We start from the raw sequence: 20,736 nt of genomic DNA, 5'->3' as shown, positions 1-20,736 counted from the left end.
CAAAAACAACAAAGTCACGGCGAGAGAGGCACTGGAGCCTCTGAGTATTCAGTCACTGGGTCACAAGAGGGCATGAAGGATTTAGAGTGGAGAGCAACACTGCACTTCAGAGACTTTAATCTTTTTCAGGTCTCACGTCTGCTGATGGTATGGAAGGATGTGAGAAAGGGAACTGTGAATTGGGTAGGCATCCACAAACCTCTCATAGTACTGATAAAATCCAAAAGGGAGAACTGAGAAGCGACTGTCTGAGGAGGGCTGCCTGGGTGCCCTGACACCTGACAGGGGGAAGAGCTAGCAAACCCAGGCTTTTTAAGGCCCATCTGATAGAGACTTGGAGTCCTTGGAATACAGTCTCCATCTGGAGGCGACCCAAGCCTGCCAGTCCATGGCAGGGATGGCGTACCACTTCTGCCAGGCCAGGGCACCAAATCCAATCAGCGTGAGTATGGTGCATATGCGCAGGCGTGAATTTAACAGCAGAAAGGGGCAGGTGCACACAGTAAAGATGAAGACCAAGAAGGTGGTGGCCAGTGTGAGGAACAGGTTCAGAAATCGAAACATAAACTTCTGGGAACAGTTCCTAAGGTTCTCTGTCATCTCCAGTTGAGTCACTTGCTGTAGAGTTTCAAGCTTGGCTATACGACTCTTGAAAGTCTCCATGACCTCCTGCAGGTGACAAAAACACATGCCATCACAAGAGGTCAGAAAGGAAATGCAGCCATTTACTTGAGTTCCTAAAAGGAGCACACCAGGCATTGGTGAACTGAAGATTTAGAGGGAAGTCGAGAACCTAGAGCACATACATGCTGAGGGCCCTATCTTGGGAGGGTCCATGTTTCCCAGTAACAGTGAAGGTCTCGTTTGACTCGGCCACCACCCAATGTGACCTGAGACAGGGAGCCTGGCTGTGAGAGAGCTAACCAAGGACAAGTGTAAGGTGTGGAAGAGAATAATGCTATCTGTCATGGGAGAGGAAAATCCTTCACCCACATTTGTGACCCCAGGGTAAAAAGCAGGGGTTCCCAGCTGGTGTTCCCTGCACCATCAGCACTCCTGTAGGTGGTTGTGATGCGTGCTCAAGTATGAGAACTGCAGTGCCCGAGTTCCCTGCTAAGGGGTTGGGGGAGGGGGGCATGAACATAAAGACTGGACACTGCTAGCTCTAAATAAAATGTGTGAGTTGCCATTAAACCCTCAGTGGGGGTCCAACTTAAAAATCAGTCTCTTACCTTGGTTTGGAGGTTATTCAAACAGATTCGCACATCCTTTGCCTCTCTCATCCCTACATCCTTCCTTCTCACTGGCCCTTTCTCAAAAAGCTCCCCCATGAGGAACTCACCCATATTTCCTTGGCTCTCTCATAGGAAAGATAGGCCATTTGTTCTTCGGCACAGGCCAGATTCTGTTTGAGACGGTGAGTCTCATTCAGGTACCCTTGCAAGTGGTTATTCACCAGTTCTTCCATCAATGCTTGTCTTGGGAGCAAAAGAGAAAGTAATACTCCCTCAGTACCCCACCTGGAGCCTGTGCTGGCAATGAGTGGTCCTATATCAAGACTAGACTTGGGTTCAGAGTCCACCTTCCTCCTCTTGCCCCAGCTCCAGTCAAACCCAGCCTACTCCTCCAGGTCTGCACCTCGGCCACATCCACACTGATAGTCATGTATCTCCTATATATCATTCCCCTTTTGTGACAGCTTTAACAAAATAGAGATAGACTAGAAGTTGTAGAAATCAAAATCTAAATTGCCCCCATATGCTATTAAATTCCATATGTATCCCCAGCACCAGTGTTTGGCATGCAGTAGTTATCTCATACAATTCTGTGGATTATAAAGGGGAGCAGTCACAAGAAACCGCATAGGGTATGATTTTATTTGTATGAAATGTCCAGAATAGACCAATCAGAAAGACAGAAACAGAATAGTGATTGCCAGGGGCTGGGAAAGGGAAAGGTGGGGAGTGACTGCTAATGGGGATGGGGTTTCTTTTGGAGTGATGACAATGTTAGGGTCTGCAATGAGGTAGTGGTGATGAGTGCACAATTCTGTGAATATACTAAAAACTATTGAATGGTACACTTTAAATTGATGAATTTTATGGTATGTGAATTATATCTCAATAAAGCTATTATTAAAACAAAAAATGAATATAGGACTGTGGTAATGGTTGCACAACTCAGTAAATTTACTGAACATCATTAAAATGTACAGTTAAAACAGTGCATTTCATGGCATGTAAACTATATCTCAATGGAGCTGTTAAAAAACACAAACAAAGCATCACTACCTGTGGTTTATGGCTACACATGTAAGTAGTAAAAGTATAAAAATATGCATGAAAAGCCCTGGCTGGCGTAGCTCAGTGGATTGAGCGCAGGCTGGGAACCAAAGTGTCCCAAGTTCGATTCCCAGCCAGGGTACATTCCTGGGTTGCAGGCCATAACCCCCAGCAACCGCACATTGATGTTTCTCTCTCTTTCTCTCTATCTCTATCTCCCTCCCTTCCCTCCCTAAAAAATAAAAATAAATAAGATCTTTAAAAAATATATGCATGAAAAAGATAAGTGCCAAAGAGTATAGTCAGGTGGCAAGAAGGGGTATGGGACCAGAGAAAAGGGTAATAAGAGAGCTTCAACTGAATTGTTTAAGGTTTTGTTTCTTTTTCTAATTTTTAATTGATTTTTAGAAAGAGGAATGGGGGAGAAAGAGAGAAATTTGTTGTTCCACTTATTTACTCACTGGTTGACTATTTTTAAGTATGTTCTATTGATTATGCTATTACAGTTGTCCCAATTTTTCCACCTTTGACCCCCTCTGCCTGGTTCCTCCCTTCCCTCCAGCGATTCCTGCCCCCTGACTTAGTTCATGTCCATGGGTGATACATGTAAGTTCTTTGGCTTCTGCATTGCTTATATTGTTTTTAACATCCCCCTGTCTACTCTGTACCTACCCAATTATGCTTCTAAATCCTTATACCTTTTCTCCCTTTCTCCCCTTCCCCCTCCCAGCTAGCTGATAACCCACCAAATGGTCTCCATAGCTATGATTCTATTCCAGTTCTAGTTGTTTGCTTAGTTTGTTTTTAAAATTCAGCTGTTGATAGTTGTAAGTGTGTTGTCATTTTACCATTCAGTTTTCATCTTTTTCCTAAATAAGTCCCTTTAACATTTCATATAATAAGGGCTTGGTGATGATGAACTCCTTTAGCTTTACCTTGTCTGGGAAGCACTTTATCTGCCCTTCCACTCTAAATGATAGCTTAGCTGGACAGAGTAATCTAGGTTGTAGGTACTCGCTTTTCATCATTTTGAATTATTTCTTGCCACTTCCTTCTTGCCAGCAAGGTTTCTTTTGAGAAATCAGCTGACAGTCTTATGGGAACTACTTTGCAGGTAACTCTCTACCTTTCTCTAGCTGCTTTTAAGATTCTTTATCTTTAATCTTTTGCATTTTAATTATGATGTGTCTTGGTGTGGGCCTTTTTGGAACCAACTTGTTTGGGACTCTCTGTGCTTCCTGGACTTGTATGTCTATGTCCTTTGCCAAATTAGGGAAATTTTCTTTCATTATTTTTTCAACTAAGTTTTCAATTTCTTGCTCTACGTCTTCTCCTTCTGGCACCCCTATGATTCAGATATTGGCCCTTTTGGAGATGTCCCAGAGTCTTCTTAACTCTCCTCATTTTTTGAATTCTTGTTTCTTCATTTTGTTCTGGTTGAATGTTTACTTCTTCCTTATGTTCCAAATCATTGATTTGAACCTCAGCTTCCAAACTTCACTGTTGGTTTCTTGTGGATTATTCTTTATTTCCCTTAGTAGAGCCTTCATTTCTTCCCTTATGCTTTTGCCATATTCAATCAGATCTTTGAGCATTCTGACCACCAGTGTTTTGGATTCTGCGTCTAATAGGTTGGCTCTCTCTGTATCACTTAGTTCTTTTTCTGGGGTTTTGCTCTGTTCCTTCATTTGGGCCATATTTCTTTGTCTCCTGATTTTGGCAGCCTCCCTGTATCTGTGTACCAGGTAGAGCAGCTTTGATTCTGTTTTAGAGCACCTGTTAAATTGCGTGGGGGCAGAGCCTTGGGTATTTGCCAGGGTGGGGCAACCATGGCTCCGTGGGTGGGGAGGGGTCAAAGAGGGGACAATGCCACTGCTGGCTGACTTCTGGGGGCTTGCCTCATCTGCGCCCTGTTGCCAGTCACTTCACCCACTTCCCTTATGTGACTGGCACCCCTTTAGCTGCTGTCCTGGTTGTGGTTCCCAGGGTGGGTGAGTTTGCGTAGGTTCCAGGCTCTCCTGAGAAACTGGCAGTTTCTTCCGCCACCCCAACCCCCACCAGGTTTACTGCCAGAAGTTATGAGGCTTTCTTTTCCCAGCTCTAGAGCTCTGGGCTGCACAGTCTGGGGCTGAGCTTGCTGGCTCACAAAATGTCTCCCTGATTTTTATCCACCAGAAGTGAGTGTGGGGCTGCCCATTCTGCTGGCTCGCTGCCTTTCTGCCTCTCTGCCCCTGGCTCACCGCTGCCACACGGAGCCCTCTCTGCCCAACACCCAGTCTTAGCCCTCCTGCCCACCTGGATGAATATAGCTTCTTTAAGTCCTTGGTTGTGGGACTTCTGTACATTTCTGGGTGTTCTTCTTTCTGGGCAATTCTCTGGCAGTTCTGGGTGTTTTTCATTTTTAATTTAGTTGTGTTCCTTCTTATGGTTGTACAATGAGGCAAGGTGTGTCTACCCACACCTCCATCTTGACCAGAACCTCTTACTGGTTGATTCTTGTATGTGCTCTGACCCAGGAACAAACCCACAACCTTGGCACATAGGGACAACATTCTAACCAACTGAGCTACCCGGCCATGGTTGAAGTTTTATTTCTTAAAAAAAATAAGACTTGAAGCAAAAATGATAAATATGAAATTCGAGAAAGCTAGGAGGTACGGGGTAGGTGTACAATGTTGATCATGTTATTCTCTACATTTCCCCTGAGTTTGGAATGTCTCATAATTTAAAACATCTTTGAGGCTCCTCATTTGGACAACAGGAAGGATAGGCCAGAAAGACAGATGTCAGGAGGCTTCTAGCACTTTGATTTAGGGAAGAGCTGAGGAAGGCTTGACCCAAGACAGGGGCACTGACACTGAAGAAGAGAAGAGGTACCAGAGAGCACTGGGGACACAGAATGGCTGGAGACTGGCGCCCTATGGAGAACAGGGCAATGAAGAACCAGACTCATGGCCGTGACTCTGACATGCAAAAGAACATAACCAACGGTGCTGTCATATAGACAAGGAATGTGAGGCCAAGAGGTATTTGGTCCTGCCTTAAGAACTGACTGACACCCACATGGAGATGTTCCCCAGGCAGCTAATAAGCTGAACACTCATTTCTTGAAAGCCAACTCATCACGAGACAATTCATAAGAGTGTTGCAAGGGACATTGCATTAGTCTCTGCCCTGCTCCCTGCTGAGAAGGGAGTGGGCCGACAACATGGCTGAGGTTACCGCCCACAAAGAGGGGAAAAACAGTCCACTCTGAAAGTAGATTCCCCATGATTGTCTTTCCATTACCACGAAAGATCCAGTCACAAGAACATTCAAGATAGTAACTGTGTTTGACCATATTTTCATAAATATATTCTTCACGAACAGAAGTCAATGAATAGCTTCTTCATTAATGTATTTATAAAATTTTATGAATACATCCTTAAATGTATTCTTAAATAAAAAGATGTTAATTCATAAGGATATTCTCTCAGTCTCCCCGTCCCTTGCCCCCAGCCTCCTTACCCTCTGACAGCAGTGTCCTGGCCATGGCACAGCTGACTCTCTTCACTGTCCCTCTTTCAGTCAAGGACTTCTCTCTGTCTAGTGCCTACAGCCACAGAGGCAAATGTACCACTCTGAGAAATGTTCTTGCAAAGACAAAATGATGACCAGTCAACCAAAATGCCCCCTGAATCTTCCAAAGCTAATAAGGCCACCCTCTCCAATACAAATTGTCCTAAACTATATTGTGGTTGCAAAAGATTATACTCTTGACTATACCTGAGGATTGGCTTTTTGGCAAATTGAGCTAGAACCTAGTGACCTTCAACTTGGGTGAGAAATCTGAGGTGGAGAAACAGATGTGGAGGATCAGGCAGCAAGGGTAGGGTTGGGGAATGCAGCAGGGATGGAGGAGCTCCTCCTGAGCATGTGTGGGCCCTAAATGCAATCATGCATATTGTTATAAGAGACGGAGGAGCTCTTACACCCAGTGAAGAAGGCCATGTGAAGACAAAACAGAGAGATATGTGAAGATGCTCACCTTCAAGACTAGAGTGATGTGGCCACAAGCAAAGGAGTCTGGTAGCCACCAAAAGCTGAAAGAGGCCAGGAATAGATTCTGCCTTAGAGCCTCCAGATGGAGCATGGCCCTGCTGACACAGTGACTTCAGCCAGGTATAGCTGATTTCAGACTTCTGACTGTGACAGAAGTGACTGTTCCTCCATAACTGTGACAATAAATTTTTTGCTGTTTGAAGCCACTGAGTTCAGAGTAACTTGTTATGATAACTGTAGGAAACTCCTCCAGCCCTGGCTAGTGTGGCTCAGTAGATTGAGCACCAGCCTGAGAACTGAAAGGTCGCCGGTTCAATTCCCAGTCTGGGCACACGCCTGGGTTGCAGGCTAGGTCCCCAGCTGATGGTGTGCGAGAGGCAACCAAATGATGTATCTCTCACACATAAGCATTCTGTTAGAAACTCCTCCAGGGTGCTCCTGGCATCACATGGGTAGAGACCAGGGTCAACATCCTACAATACACAGGACGACATCCACAACACAGAATCATCTGGTCCAAAATGTCAATAGCATTGAGGTTGCAAAAACCTGGGCTAGGAAGACACAATTTGGAATTTAGGGGCTACCAAGTTGTGGTTGAATTTAAGAGACTGAAATCTCAAAGATTAACAATACCAATTGTTGGCTAGAATATGGGGCAACTAGAATGCTCAACACTCCTGGTGGGAATATAAAATGGTACAACCATGTTGAAAAACAGTTTGGCAGTTTCTTTAAAAGTTCAACATGCAGTCTGGCTGGTGTAGCTCAGTGGATTGAGTGTGGGCTGTAAACCAAAGGGTCACCGGTTTGATGCCCAGTCAGTGCACATGCCTGGGTTGCAGGCCAGGTCCCCAGTGGGGTGTGTGCAAGAGGCAAATACACATTGATGTTTCTCTCCCTCTCTTTCTCCTTCCCTTCTCCTCTCTCTAAAAATAAATAAATAAAATCTTTTAAAAAATAAATAAAATAGAAGCAAATGTTAACACTCACTTATTAAAAACAAAAAGTTCAACATACAGCCCTGGCTGGTGTGGCTCAGTGGATTGAGGGCTGGCCTGCAAACCAAAGGGTGGCTGGTTCAATTCTCAGTCCAGGCACATGCCTGGGTTGCAGGCCAGGTCCCCAGTAGGGGGTGCTCAAGAGGCAAATACACATTGGTGTTTCTCTCCCTCCCCTCCCTTCTCTCTAAAAATAAATAAATAAAATCTTTTTTTAAAAAAAAACTTCAACATACAGCCTTAGCAAGTGTGACTCAGTTGGTTGGAGCATTGTCCCATAACCAAAAGTTGCTGGTTTGATTCCCAGCTAGGGCACATACCTAGCATATATCTAGGTTGTGGGTTCTATCTGGGTGCATGTGGGAGGCAACCAATCAATGCTTCCCTCTCACATCAATGTTTCAACATACATCTACTCTATTATTCCACATATGAAACTATACAGGGTGGGGCAAAAGTAGGCTTACAGTTGTGAGTACACAAAACACAGAGTTTATTCTTGTATTATTATTGTATTATTTTCCAGAAAAACAACTGTAAATCTTCTGTTGTTGCCCTACCCTGTATGTTCACAAAAAGACTTGTACCAGAATGTTCATAGCAACTTTATTTATAACAGGCCCAAATGGCAGCAGATGAATGGGTAAACAAAGTTTGGTGCATCCATACAATAGAATACTGATGAGCAAGAGTGAACTGCTCCTACACACAGCTTAGATGAATCTCAAGATTATTACACTGGGTTAAAGATGCCAGACACAAAAATGGCATAGTGTATGATTCCGTTTACATGAAATATCAGAATATACAAATCCATAGAAACACAAAGCGGATTGGTGGTTACCAGGGGCTAGAGGAGGGAGGCAGTGATGGGGTCTCTTTCTCAAGTGATAAAAATGTTTTACAACTAGATAGAGATGATGGTTTCACAACATTGTGAATGTACTGTCACTGAATTATACACTTTAAGGCAGATAATTTTACGTTTTGTGAATTTCATCTCAATTAAAAAATAAAAAAGAAAGCCCTCTTGAACTCAAACAGATTTACCTGTGAGAAGTGTCATAGGACTTTTCAGTTTGAAAGCTCAGTTCAGAATGCACCAGAGAAGACATGACCATCACAGAGGGCCTGGCTGGTGAATTCATAGGTATGGTGACTGGGTTACACTTCATTGAGTTGAATACATACATCACGTGCCCTTTTCTATATCTGCATCTAGCTCACATAAAGGTTTCTTAAAAGACTTGAAGGATCATTTAACATAGATATATTAAGTGCAATGAATTCTTGTGCCCCCCCCCCCACCTAATTTAGGAAGCCACACAGCCAGGCCAGGACATGCGGACATGCTCTCAGGTCTGTACTTCCTAGCTGAATGGCCTGCTTGTGCCTCTCTGAGATTCTGTCTCCCCATCTGTAAGGTGGGTGTCTGAACACTACAGGTGAACAATGCTATGGGTTCCCTGCAGTCACTGTTACTATGTAAAGTCATTGTCAGCCCGTTCACCATTCCTCTTGGTAAATCTGAGTCCTACAGACCTACTTTTTTTGCTTCTAATGTATAATAATCAAGGTAAGCTAACTATTGTAGCCAACAACCAGAAAATCTCAGTGGCTGGACACCATTAAAGTTTACTTCACACTCATGGCACAGTCTAATGGTGGGCGGTTAGCTGGCTCAGCAGTGCAAGCTTATGGAATTCACAGAGTCTGGGAGGAGGGAGGTTACCCTACTCCTTTGCACAGCCAGCAGATACTGATTTGCTTAAGGGGTTAAAAGTGTACCTGAGTATAACAGTCTTAGTGGCCTGGGCAGTATGGAAACGTATGAAGATATATATAACTGCCACCAAACTGTAGTCTTGCTTTATATAAATCCAACCTTGGAAATGTTATTTTGACAAAGAGGTCTTTAAGAGTGCCAAGACTGCCCTGGCTAGGTGGCTCAGTTGGTTGGAGCATTGGCCCGTATACCCCCCCCCCCCCCCACAAAAGGCTGCGGGTTTAATCCCTAGTCAGGGCACATACCTAGGTTGTGAGTTTAATACCCAGTCATAACGCATACTGGAGGCAACCAATTGATGTTTCTCACGTTTCTCTCACATCTATGTTTCTCTCTCTGTCTCTTCCTTCCTCTATAAAATCAATAAACATCCTTGGGTAAGGTTTTTTTTTTTTTTAAGAGCGCCAAGATTTTAGGTTGTGTTGCCATGTCCTGTGAAAATTCCCTCCCCAAAGAAACCTGTAATTCTGATTGGTTATCTTACTTGACAATGGGTTGCCCCATAAAACTTTAATGGCCCTTTATAGAATCATCAAGCAGTGCAAATGCAGGTGAGATTTCCCCATGAAAACAGACTAAATGGACTACAGAGTTCTTCCTTTCATGAAAATGCTGAGAATCTTGGCTCATCTAAGTGGGTTCCTCCTTCCCCTTTTCCCCCACTTATTTAACAAATATTTATTGATTACCTACAAATGGCAGGCAGTTTTAGGCATGAAGAATATAGAAATGGACAAGATAAAGCCCCCTTTTCATTCTAGTGGAGAAAAAGGATTAGAGTTAATGAAGACTGCAGGGATCAAAGGAGGGAGTGTGGCACCTTTGAGGGCTAGTGGGACCCTGAGAAATAATCGAATAGGAATGGAGGTCCTTTGAGTTTGCCTTTTGGAGAGGGTGGACTTCATCTTGGCTTGTATGAAAATAAAATAAACCCACCACACAGTGGGGAGAAAGTATCCCCCAGAAGGCAGTCATTCTCAGAATAAATATCCCATAAGTGACATTGTGCCCCAGCTTAGCCGTGAGCACAAGTGAAGGGATCAGGGTTGGCAAGGGGACTCCACTCCTGCCTTCACACCAACCATTGCAGCAGACAGGATGGCAAAATGCCTCCCTAACTGATGATGGGTGTCCACTGGGCTCACCACAACCTCAGCTGTCTTCGGACATTCCAGTTAGAGCCACAGCTGCCGGACCACATGGTGGGGCTGGAGCTAGAGCCTCATTTGCCAGCAGAGGGCCACGCTGGCATGCAACTGCAGATAGGAGATGAGCCTTCTTCACTGAGAGGTGTGTGGGAAACAGTCGCCAAGAGGAATGCTGAGCTGCTCCTTACCCCCTCCCTGGCTCCCCTTCACCCTCCTACAAACAGTCCTGAGGACTGTCCCCAGAGCCAAAGCAGCAGAAGGGGTTCCATCTCACCTGCATTTCTCCTTCTTAAGGGACTCCAGTGACACCTGCAGGTCTGTCAGATACTTCTCCTTTAGGCTCTGATAGGATACCTGGAGGCTAAGGTGGAACTTGTCAACTTCTTTCAGCTCTTCCTTCACCTTCTGCAATAGCAAGTTTCGCTTTCTCTCTGAGGACTTCCCCCGCTGTAAGGCTGGGAAGTGACTCTCCAGAGGGAAGTGTCTGTTGGACAGGTTGGTGGACAAGCAGTCTTTCCCACCTAGCTTGGTAGGCTCCAAAAATGGAGCCTTCTCACTAGGCTGCTGGCAGTTGTCCAGGCTGCTTTCCACCTTCAGCACTGAGTCTTTGTGCCAGCAGCTCTTCTCCAGCTCCTGTAGCTGCTGGTGACACTGGCAGAGCCTTCGCTGGATCTGGGCGATGGCGGCAGAGGCACGCTGGTTTACCTTCTTGAAGGCCTGCCGGATATGAGGAATCTGGTGCCGGTTGGTTTTGGACACCAGTTTGAGATAGCCCACAGCGTTCTTGTCCTGACTGGCCTTCTCCATTCTCAGCTGCTCTAAGAGGTAGCAGATGCGGTGCTTAATACTATCCTGTAAGTTCCGGGCTATCTCCCCATCCGAGAGGCTGGAGTGGCCACTGGGGCCCTCCTTACTAGATGACAGGGACCTCTACGAGGGAATATTGGAGGAGAGGGCTGCACTTGGACTCTTGGTGTATTCTGCCTGCAATGGGAAACAAATGAAAAATGAGTACTTTTATATAGGCTGCAAATAGCAGAATTGAACACATTATTGTCTCACTCTATGAAAATACTCACATGTATGCACAGACACTTATATATGCAAGATTTGTGCATTTAAGATGGGCCCAACACAGAACAGAGAAGTCTAGTTCATCTTCCACACCCCTCTCTCCTCCTTTCCAGCACCCAATTTCTTGCTCTATGGGTGTGCCTCACTATGATCCCCAGATGGCTAGAATCTCCCCTCCATTCCTACCCCTTCAGTTCTTGGGCTTCCTTTCTTCTAAGAATTACCAACTGTGCATCTCAGTTGATTAAAAACTGTTCTTGTAAAGTATGGAATAAACTCATTCCCATTGAGCCATAGCCCTTGCTAGATTGCTACTGCCAAGCAGACAGAAGAAACAGGCAGAGAGTTTTGCAACCTAACAGGTTTGTTCCTTTATCCAATCATTCATTCAACACATTGCCTGATTGCCTACCATGTGGTAAAGAAGCCAGACACATTCATTGGTCTCATAGAGCTCATAGTCCAGGGAGAAAAATTCTACTGTGACACAAATGAATGACTCTCACATGGTAAAGGATAACAGAAAGAACTCTGCCTTTGAGACAAAACCCAGTTCAAATCCTGACTCTACCACACTACTTTGGGCAAGTTAATAAACTGCTCAGAGGGTCAGTTTTCTCATGTATAAAGATGGCCATAGCTATATAGCTGGAACATAGCGGGCCAGGGAAGAGTGAATGATAATGACCTAGGAGAGGTCAATGGGGTCTGAACAGGTAGAGCCTCTCCTGTTTCTACTTTGTAAACATAAGTGCCTTTGTGACTGTTTTTAATGTGAAAGTGCTCTCTCAGGGAAAGTCAAGAGTGATTAAATTGTAATGGATAGCTAGGTTCCATGTATTTATTATATGCAAATTATACCTCAATTTAAAAAAAAGCACAACGTGAAGAAAACAATTGCCGGGTCCTTCTTTGTCTTTTGTTATATAGCCTCTGATTTAAAGTCTTTTTGTCTGATATAAGTATTGCTATCCCAGCTTCTCCTTTTTTTTATTTCTATTTACATGAAATATCTTTTCCATTTATTTATTTCCAGTCTCTGTGTGACTTTCAATGAGGAGTCTCATGGAGGCAATGTTGGCAGAATATGTACAGCACCCCCCCTTTTTTAAACAATTCAGTTATCCTGTTTATGCAATGGAGTATTTAGTCAACTTCAATTGAGGTAATTATTGATAGGTATGTGCTTATTGCCATTTTAATTGTTTTCATTCTACATTATAAGTGGTTGGTCTACTATCTTTACTATTTGTTTGACTTTACCAGTACATATTTTATAGAAAAACTGATCATTACCAGAGGGTTGGGTGGTGGGGGTATGGACAGAAAGGCTAAGGGGATTAGGAGGTAGAAACTTATAAATAAGTCATGGGGGTGTAAAGTACAACATAAGGATTATTAATATAATATCACAATAACTTCATATGGTAATGGATGGATAATGGACTTTCTGCAGTGATCACTTTGTAAGGTATATAAATGTTAAATCTCACTATGTTCTGCAGCTGAAACTAATACAGTATTGTATGTCAACTGTAATTCAGAAGAGCTTTACATTTCAGAATAAAAATTAGACATAAAAAAAAACCACAACGTGATACCACTATGCACCTGGTAGGTTGGCAGAACTTAGACTAACAATAATAAACATTGGCCAAGATATGGAACAACAGGAACCCTCAGTCACTCCTGGTGGGAGAACAACTGGTACAAGCACTTTGGAAAAGCATCTGTTAATATTATAAAGTTGGAGGCATGCATACTGAATGGCCCAGCAACTGCATTCCTAGGTATGTCCTTGGGTGAGAGGAACACTAATGTTCCCAATAACCAACTGCTAGAAACAACCCATGTGCCCATTGATAATAGAATGTGTAAATGAACTATATATAATGTATTCAACAAATACTACTATATAGCAATGAAAATGAACTACAACCTTGAAAACACGAATGAACAAGAATAATGTTCAATGAAAGAGGCCAAACATAAGAGCATCAATACTATATAGGGTTCCATTCATATAAAGATCAAGATCAGGCAAAACAAAATGATGTTGTTTAGGCAAGTATACATAGGCGGTAAAGGCTATAAAGAAAAGCATGTGTGTTGGTAGCATAAATGTCAGGATTGTGGTCCCCACTAGGATGGAAGAAGGGAATGGGGACTGGAAGAGACATGGGGAGGCCAGGGTGCTTGTCCTGAGTACTAGTTAAATATGTGTTCACGTTATCATTATTTCCTAAACTATATGTTGGTGTTTTCTGCACCTTCATGGATATATGTCAGATTCCATAATTTTTAAAAGTTTTAAAATGTTCAATAGATGGATTTAACAGAAGATTAGAAATGGCTGGAGAGGAAAATTAGTAAATTGTAAAACAGCCAAAGAAAGCACAGAAACACAGAGGCACAAAGAAATAGAAAATTTCAAAAACTTGAAAAATACAAGACATGGAAAATAGAGTTAGGAAGTCTAACAAAAACCTGTTATCCTACAGGGAGGAGACAGAGTGAGGCACTGGCAAGATTTTAAGAGATAGTCACTAAGAACTTCCCAGAACTGATAAAGGACACAAATCAACAAATTCAAGAAGCCCAATAAATCCCAAAACAGGAAGAACAGAAATAGATCTACCTAGACATAAGATCTTAAAATCAGCCACATTAAAAAAGCTGGTATCTTTAAAATCATGCCTTTTAGACTGAGAGCTGACTTCTCAATGGCATCAATGGAATTCAGAAGAGAGTTGAATAATATCTTCAATATGCTGAGAGAATAACTATCAGAGAGAAAAAATAGGTCCTATTAAAAGAAACAGAAGTCTGAATATCTTCAAACTTTTTAGCAAAGTACTAGGAACTAGAAAATAATGAACTAATGTCTTCCAAATTTGGGGGGGGAAATGATTTTCCAACCTAGAATTCTACATCCAAACTAGTCAATTGTAGGGTTAGACTAAAGACATTTTCCAACATGAAAGTACTCGTGTATTTACCTCCTCCACTTTCTTTCTCTGGAAGTTACCAGAGAAGGTGATCCACCAAAACCACAGAACCTCAGAAATAGGTAGAGATGGAATCTATGAAATAGGGGCCCCAGGCCAAAAAGAGGCAAATGCAATCTCCAGGATAATGGCATGGGAGCCTAGGCTGGCAGCCGAGCCATGAGTCTGGAGCACAAGCCAAAATGCTCCAAGAGAGAGCACTCCAAAGAAATGAAATTAATGAAACGTCGGACATCTTTGACTAGCTAGAGAGGACATATAGACAGTTGGCAGAAGTGCTGACCTATATAGCAGAGAACAAGCAACACAGGGATTGAGTGACACAAGCATTAACTCTAAGAAAAACAAAATATTGGGAGAGAACGGAAACATCATCAGAGTAATGACTCAGCTGTGACCAGTGTTTCATGGACTTGATAATATGAACACCAAGGAATGATCTAACCCAAATCATTGTATATCATACTGGAAGGATGGGGGGCAGTGAATGAAAGAGCTACATCATTGTCCTTTATAGTAAAAAGTCATTTGATAAGTTCTAATATGTGTGTGTGTGTGTGTGTGTGTGTGTGTGTGTGTATCACTCTATACAAATTTTTTAGAGAACTGGAGGTAAACGCCAAAAGAAACAGCTAAAAAGGTAGAAAGGGGGTGATTCTGGAGAGTCTGGAGAGTGGGTGATTGGATGGGTGCAAGCCAGCGATCATTCTTTTTTTGTCATAACCCCCAAGAGCCATGTACTTGTTGGACCAGGGGTTGGCAAACTGTGGCCTGGTTTTGTACAGGTGTGAGCTAAGAATGATTTTTACATTTTTAAATGGTTGAAAAAATCAGAAAAAGAGTAGTTTTTGACATGTGAAAATTATATGAGATTCAAATTTAAATGTCCATATAAACAAAGTGTGATTTGCACACAGCCACTCTTGTTCATTTACATATTGTCCACGGTTGCATTTGTGCCACCCCAACGACAGAGTTAAGTAGCTGCAACAGAGATCCTGTGGCCTCAAATATTTACCATCTGGGTCTTTATAGAAAAAGTTTGCTGTCCCCTGCTTTAAACTATGTTCATATATACCATTGATAAATGAAAAAACTATATAATTATTTAAAAGGAAATAGAAAACAGAAAATTAAAGTTTGCTAATGGCTAGTTCTATTGGGAAATTGTGTAGATATCACATGAAACTCAAAACTGAGAGAAAAATGTTGGTGAAAACATTAAAGGTAACCACTAGGAAAAGCCAGGTGCATAACATCAAAATAATCAAAAAGAGACATAAATGAAACTTGATTAATCCAAAAAAGAAAGGAAAGGAGGAAGATAAAGAAACAAGATATCAGGTTAAACAGAAAATATAAAATAGAATGTTAATGAGATGTGATTATCAATGGCTATATACCATATTCTTGAGGGGAAGACTCATTACTGTAAATGTCAGCCCTCTACGTATTAACCTATACATTCAATAAAATCCCAATTAAAAACCCAATGGGAATGTCTTACAAATCTCAAAATAGCTTACTTTAAGATTTATTTGGAAAAATGCAAAAAAAAAAAAAGCTAAGAAATTTTTGAAATAAAATAATAAATATGGTCTTAAGACAATTGGCTATTTGAAAAAATTAAGCTAATGTTTCCTGTTATTTATATGCAACAATAAAGTTGGGACAGAATAAAAAACTAATAATTAAGCTATAAAATTATTAATAGGGCATAATAGGAATGTTTTTATAATTTTGTGTGTAGAATATCTTTCTAAATGACTCAAACCAAAATGTCATGAAGCAAAGTTTTACATATTTTACTTCACAAAAGTGTTTTAAAACATTCTTATACAGAAAAAAAGCATAAAGTTAAGTTGTGGTTCAAACACTTGCTTCTTAAAAAGGAAATATCTCAATATTTTAAGGCAACAAATTGAGAAAAAAGATTTTGCAATATCTCTAATAGGTAAACGGCTATTCAACACAAAGAAGTCCTGCATATTAGAAAGCTAAAGAGAAATAACCCAATATAAAAACAGTAAGGGATAGCAACAAATCATTAAGAAAGGATGGATTACAAGTGACAATAAACATATGATAAATGTGCAACTGCAAGAAAGTTGGGCAAATGTAAATCAAAACAGTAATTAACTATGATTTTCTCATCCATCAGAATGCCACACATTAAAAAGTCTAACAATATCCAGTGTGGAAGTAGGAGCACAGATAGGGGCAAGGCTTTTCATGAGCAATCACAAGTATCGATGAAAAATTTTAATGAGCTAACCTTTAACCAAGCAAGAACATGAATGTTTAGCCACATTCAAGGACACTTAAGGCTGTCAGCAGCTCAGCAGTTCTGAAGATGTTTCCCAGTGGTTGAACTTAGGGTTTAGTGTTGTGGAGATGGTGCCGCTAAGAGCAAGGCTAATTCTTGGTAGACCATCTCAAAATCAGAGACTACAAGAAGCCTTCGTACAGATGGGGACTTTCATACAGAAAGTCAATGGGAGCCCCCTCAAATCAGGCTCCCTGCGAAAGCTGCTGGCCAGCATTGAGCTAATGCCACATAGACACTCACACAGGTCTCTCCTACAGAAGATGCTATAAAGAAAGGTCAGCGCAGAGACACCATGGTGTCTCGAAACCTCAGTCCGCCTTCTGAGCTGAGAAGCTGAGCTGGGAGCTGGGCTGCTATGGTCAATTGACATGTGAAAATCACAAGTGAAAATCACAATGATGTGAGGCGGGGTACCGGAAAATTGTAAAATTACTGCATAGCTTTCTTAATACTGGGATAAAATATGCAAAACAAACTTCATGGTTGTAACTATTTTTAAATATGTGATGCGGTTGCCACTTTACTACCTTCATCATGTTGTCAACCACCACAGCATCTAGTCCCAGAACTTTTTGATAACCCCAAAAGTAGATCCAGGATCATGTACACAAGGCAGTCCTCTTTGAATTAATAGCGTGAGAGAAAATATAAAGATATAAAATGATTTTAAATAATGTTGAATATGCAAATGAGAAATGCTCAAAATCCATTGAACTGGATGCATAGAGGGAGCCATGTGCGGAGGGAGCCGTGTGCGGAGGGAGCCACGCGCGGAGGGAGCCAATGTAGTGGTCACATAACTGGACTCAGAGAACACTCGACGCCATTTTCTCCTTAGACGGTGAACAGGTTGCGGCTATGGCGGACGCTCCAGAGGTCCCTGCCGTTAGTGAAGAAGCCAAGCCTGATGCGGACACTTTGCAGGTGCTACGGGACCTGGCCAATCGTTTGCGCATCCACTCCATCAAGGCCACGTGCACCTCAAGCTCTGGGTGAGTTGCCTTCATCGAAGCCGAGTTAACGCCAAGCGGCAGGCCGAGGTCATGAGGGGTGTGGGGTGACGGGAAGTGTTGGAGCTGGGTGGGCTTGGTCATAGAGGCCCAATTTTGGATTACTGGGTCTTGAATTCTACCCTCAGATGCTGGCTAAGTGTGTCCACCGCTGGTTCACTTAGTGGCCCCTCACCCATCGCTGCCTTGCTGGTGGTCCCTGGTACCAACGTAGGCACGTGAGCTGGCAGGGGACGGAGAAGGCAGTCCCAGGCATCTGATCAGGCTAAGGTGGAATGGGAGAGCCCCGGGTTTTCTGTTTAAGTGATTGCCTTCAACGCCAGGGTCCCCAAACTCGGGCATGAGAATGTAAGGAAATCTAGCTCTGACCGGTTTGGTTCAGTTGGATGGCATTCCACAAAGCGAAAGGTCCCTGGTAAGATTCCTGGTCAGGGCGCATGCTTATGTTGTGGGTCCTATCCTCAACTGGGGCACATATGAGGCGCAACTAAGCAACGTTTTTTTCTCACTTGATGTTTTTCTTCCTCTCTCTCCCCACATCCCTTTTCTCTAAAAAAAAAAAAAAAAAAAAAAAAAAAAAAGTTAAATCTTCTTAAGAACGAAATAAAAACCTAAAAGGGAGCTATTGGATCTGCTAGTATTTTGTTAAGGTTATTTACATCAGTAGTCATAAGAAATGTTAGAAGTTTTCTTGTATTTTTCTGGCTTCAGTGTAAGGACAATGCTCACTCCAGAATAAGTTTCAAAGTGTTTCCCTTCAGTTTTTTTTTTAGAGCAGCAGTCCTCAACCATTTTGGCATCAGGGGCCATTTTCTCGGAAGGCGAGAAGGAGGGGAGGGGGGAGGGGAAACAGGAAGTGGAGCTCCAGCGGTTTTGCCAACAAGCGGAAGTTTTGCTGGCTCAACCGCCACTTACCTCCTGCTATGCGACTTGGTTCTTAGTAGGCCACGGTCTGGTACCATCCATGGCTGGAGGGTTGGGGACCCCTGTTTTAGAAGATTTTGAGGATTAATGTTTATATCAGGTCCAGTTTTTCTTTGAAAGGGGAGTTTTTAACTACTGATTTAATCTCCTTGTTATGGGTTTACTCCGATTTTCTGTTTTTTTCATGAGTCGGTTTTGGGTGTTTCTAGAAATTCCTTCCAGGTTAGCCCATTTATTTTTTTCATTATATTTTATTGTTTACGTTATTACAGTTACAGTTTTTTACCTTTTTCTCCCCTACTCGGGCAGTCTACACACTGTTGTCCATGTCCATGGGTAATGCATATAGTTCTTTGGTATATCCCTTCAACTTCCTCCATTCTCACAGCTGTTAGTCTATTCCATATTTCTAGGCTTCTGATTCTATTAATATTTGGCTTATTTGTTTTGTTTGTTAAAGTGCACATAAAAAGCAAGATCATGTGGTATTTGTCTTTCACTGACTGGTTTATTTCACTTAGCCTAATAGTCTACAGGTCCATCAATGTTGTGATAAAAAGTTCCTTTTTTACCATGGAGTAATATTCCATTGTGTAAGCAGAGGTGTCCAACCTGTGGCCTGTGACATGCAGCCCAAAATGGTTGTGAATGTGGCCCAACACATAATCGTGAATTTACTTAAAACATCCTTGGTACTTATTTATCTTATGACTGGAAGTTTGTATTTTTTGACCATCTACCTCCAATTTCCTCTCCCCCAACCCCCACCATTAGTAGCCACAAATGTTATGATCTGTTTTTTATTAGTTTGTTTTTAGATTCCACATATAAGTGAGATTACATAGTATTTGCCTGTCTACATCTGATTTATTTCACTTAGCATGATGTCCTCAAGGTCCATCCATGTTATCACAAATGGTAAAATCTCCTTTATAACAGCTAAATAATAGTCCATTGTATGTATCTACCACATCATCTTTATCCATTCTGTGAACATTTAAGTTGTTTCCATGTCTTAGCTGTTGTAAATAATGCTGCTATGAACATAAGGGTGTCATTATCTCTTTGACATAGTGTTTTCATTTCCTTTGGATGTATTCCCAGAAGTGGAATGGCTGGATCATATGGTAGTTCTGTTTTTAATTTTTTGAAGGTCCTCTATAGTGGCTGCACAGAATCACATTCCCACTAACAGTGAACAAGAGTTCTCTTTTCTCCACATCCTCACCAATACCTATCTCTTGTCTGTCTTTATGATAACCATTCTAACATAATAGGAGGTGATATCTCATTGTGGGTTTGACTTGCATTTATTTTATGATTAGTAATGTACCTCCTTTTCTTGTACCTGTTGGCCATTTGAATAACTTTGGGAAAATGTCTATTCACATCCTTTGACCATCTTAATTGGAATATTGGGGGGGGTGCTATTGAGTTGTGTGAATTCTTCCTATATTTTAGATATTAACCCCTTACCAGATAAGCAACTATGTTTTTCATATGCCAGGTTGTGTTTTTCTTTTTTCTTTTGATGGTTTCCTTTTCTTTGCATAAACTTTTTAGTTTGGTGTATTTTTATTAATTTCTTATTTTGTTCATTGAACTTTAGGTGTCACATCCGAAAGCTCATTACCAAGATCTATGTCAAAGAGCCTTTTTTCTATGTTTTTTCAAAGATTTTATTCATTTGCTTTTGGAGAGAGGGGAAGGGGGAGATACATCAAGCAGTTGCCTTTCGCACACCTCCAACTGAGGACCTGGCCTGCAACCCAGGCATGTGCCCTGACTGAATCAAACCAGCAACCTTTCAGTTGACAGGCTGGCACTCAATCAACTGAACCACACCAGCCAGGGCTTTTCTGTGTTTTATTCTAACAGTTTATTGCTTTCTGGTCTTATGTTTAACTCTTAATCCATTTCAAGTTAATTTCTGTGGGTGTTGTAATATAAGGGTACAGTTTCATTTTTTTTAACACATGTGAATATCCAATTTTCCCAGCACCCTTTGTTGAAGAGACTGTCCTTTCTCCATTGAGTTCTTGGTTCCTGTGTCAAATACTAGTTGACCATATATGCATGAGTTTATTTCTGCTTCATGGCATTTCTGACTAGTGATAATACAGATAAATTTAA

General features: G+C 41.9%; 1 protein-coding gene across 1 annotated transcript; it reads right to left on the bottom strand.

The window, feature by feature from the left end:
• Window positions 1–18: 18 nt before the first annotated feature.
• TEX28 (testis expressed 28) lies at window positions 19–17,205 on the bottom strand. Its single transcript, XM_036016345.1, is given in 4 exon segments — window positions 19–669; window positions 1,343–1,478; window positions 10,533–11,242; window positions 17,197–17,205. Coding segments are annotated over 4 exon segments (1,212 nt in total). The 3' UTR covers window positions 19–312.
• Between the last annotated feature and the right edge of the window lie 3,531 nt (window positions 17,206–20,736).

The sequence above is a fragment of the Phyllostomus discolor genome, chromosome X, assembly GCF_004126475.2.
Source record: "Phyllostomus discolor isolate MPI-MPIP mPhyDis1 chromosome X, mPhyDis1.pri.v3, whole genome shotgun sequence".
Classification (NCBI taxonomy): Eukaryota; Metazoa; Chordata; class Mammalia; order Chiroptera; family Phyllostomidae; genus Phyllostomus; species Phyllostomus discolor.
Note: the sequence above shows the minus strand (reverse complement) of the source record. Positions and strands in the feature narration are given on the sequence as shown.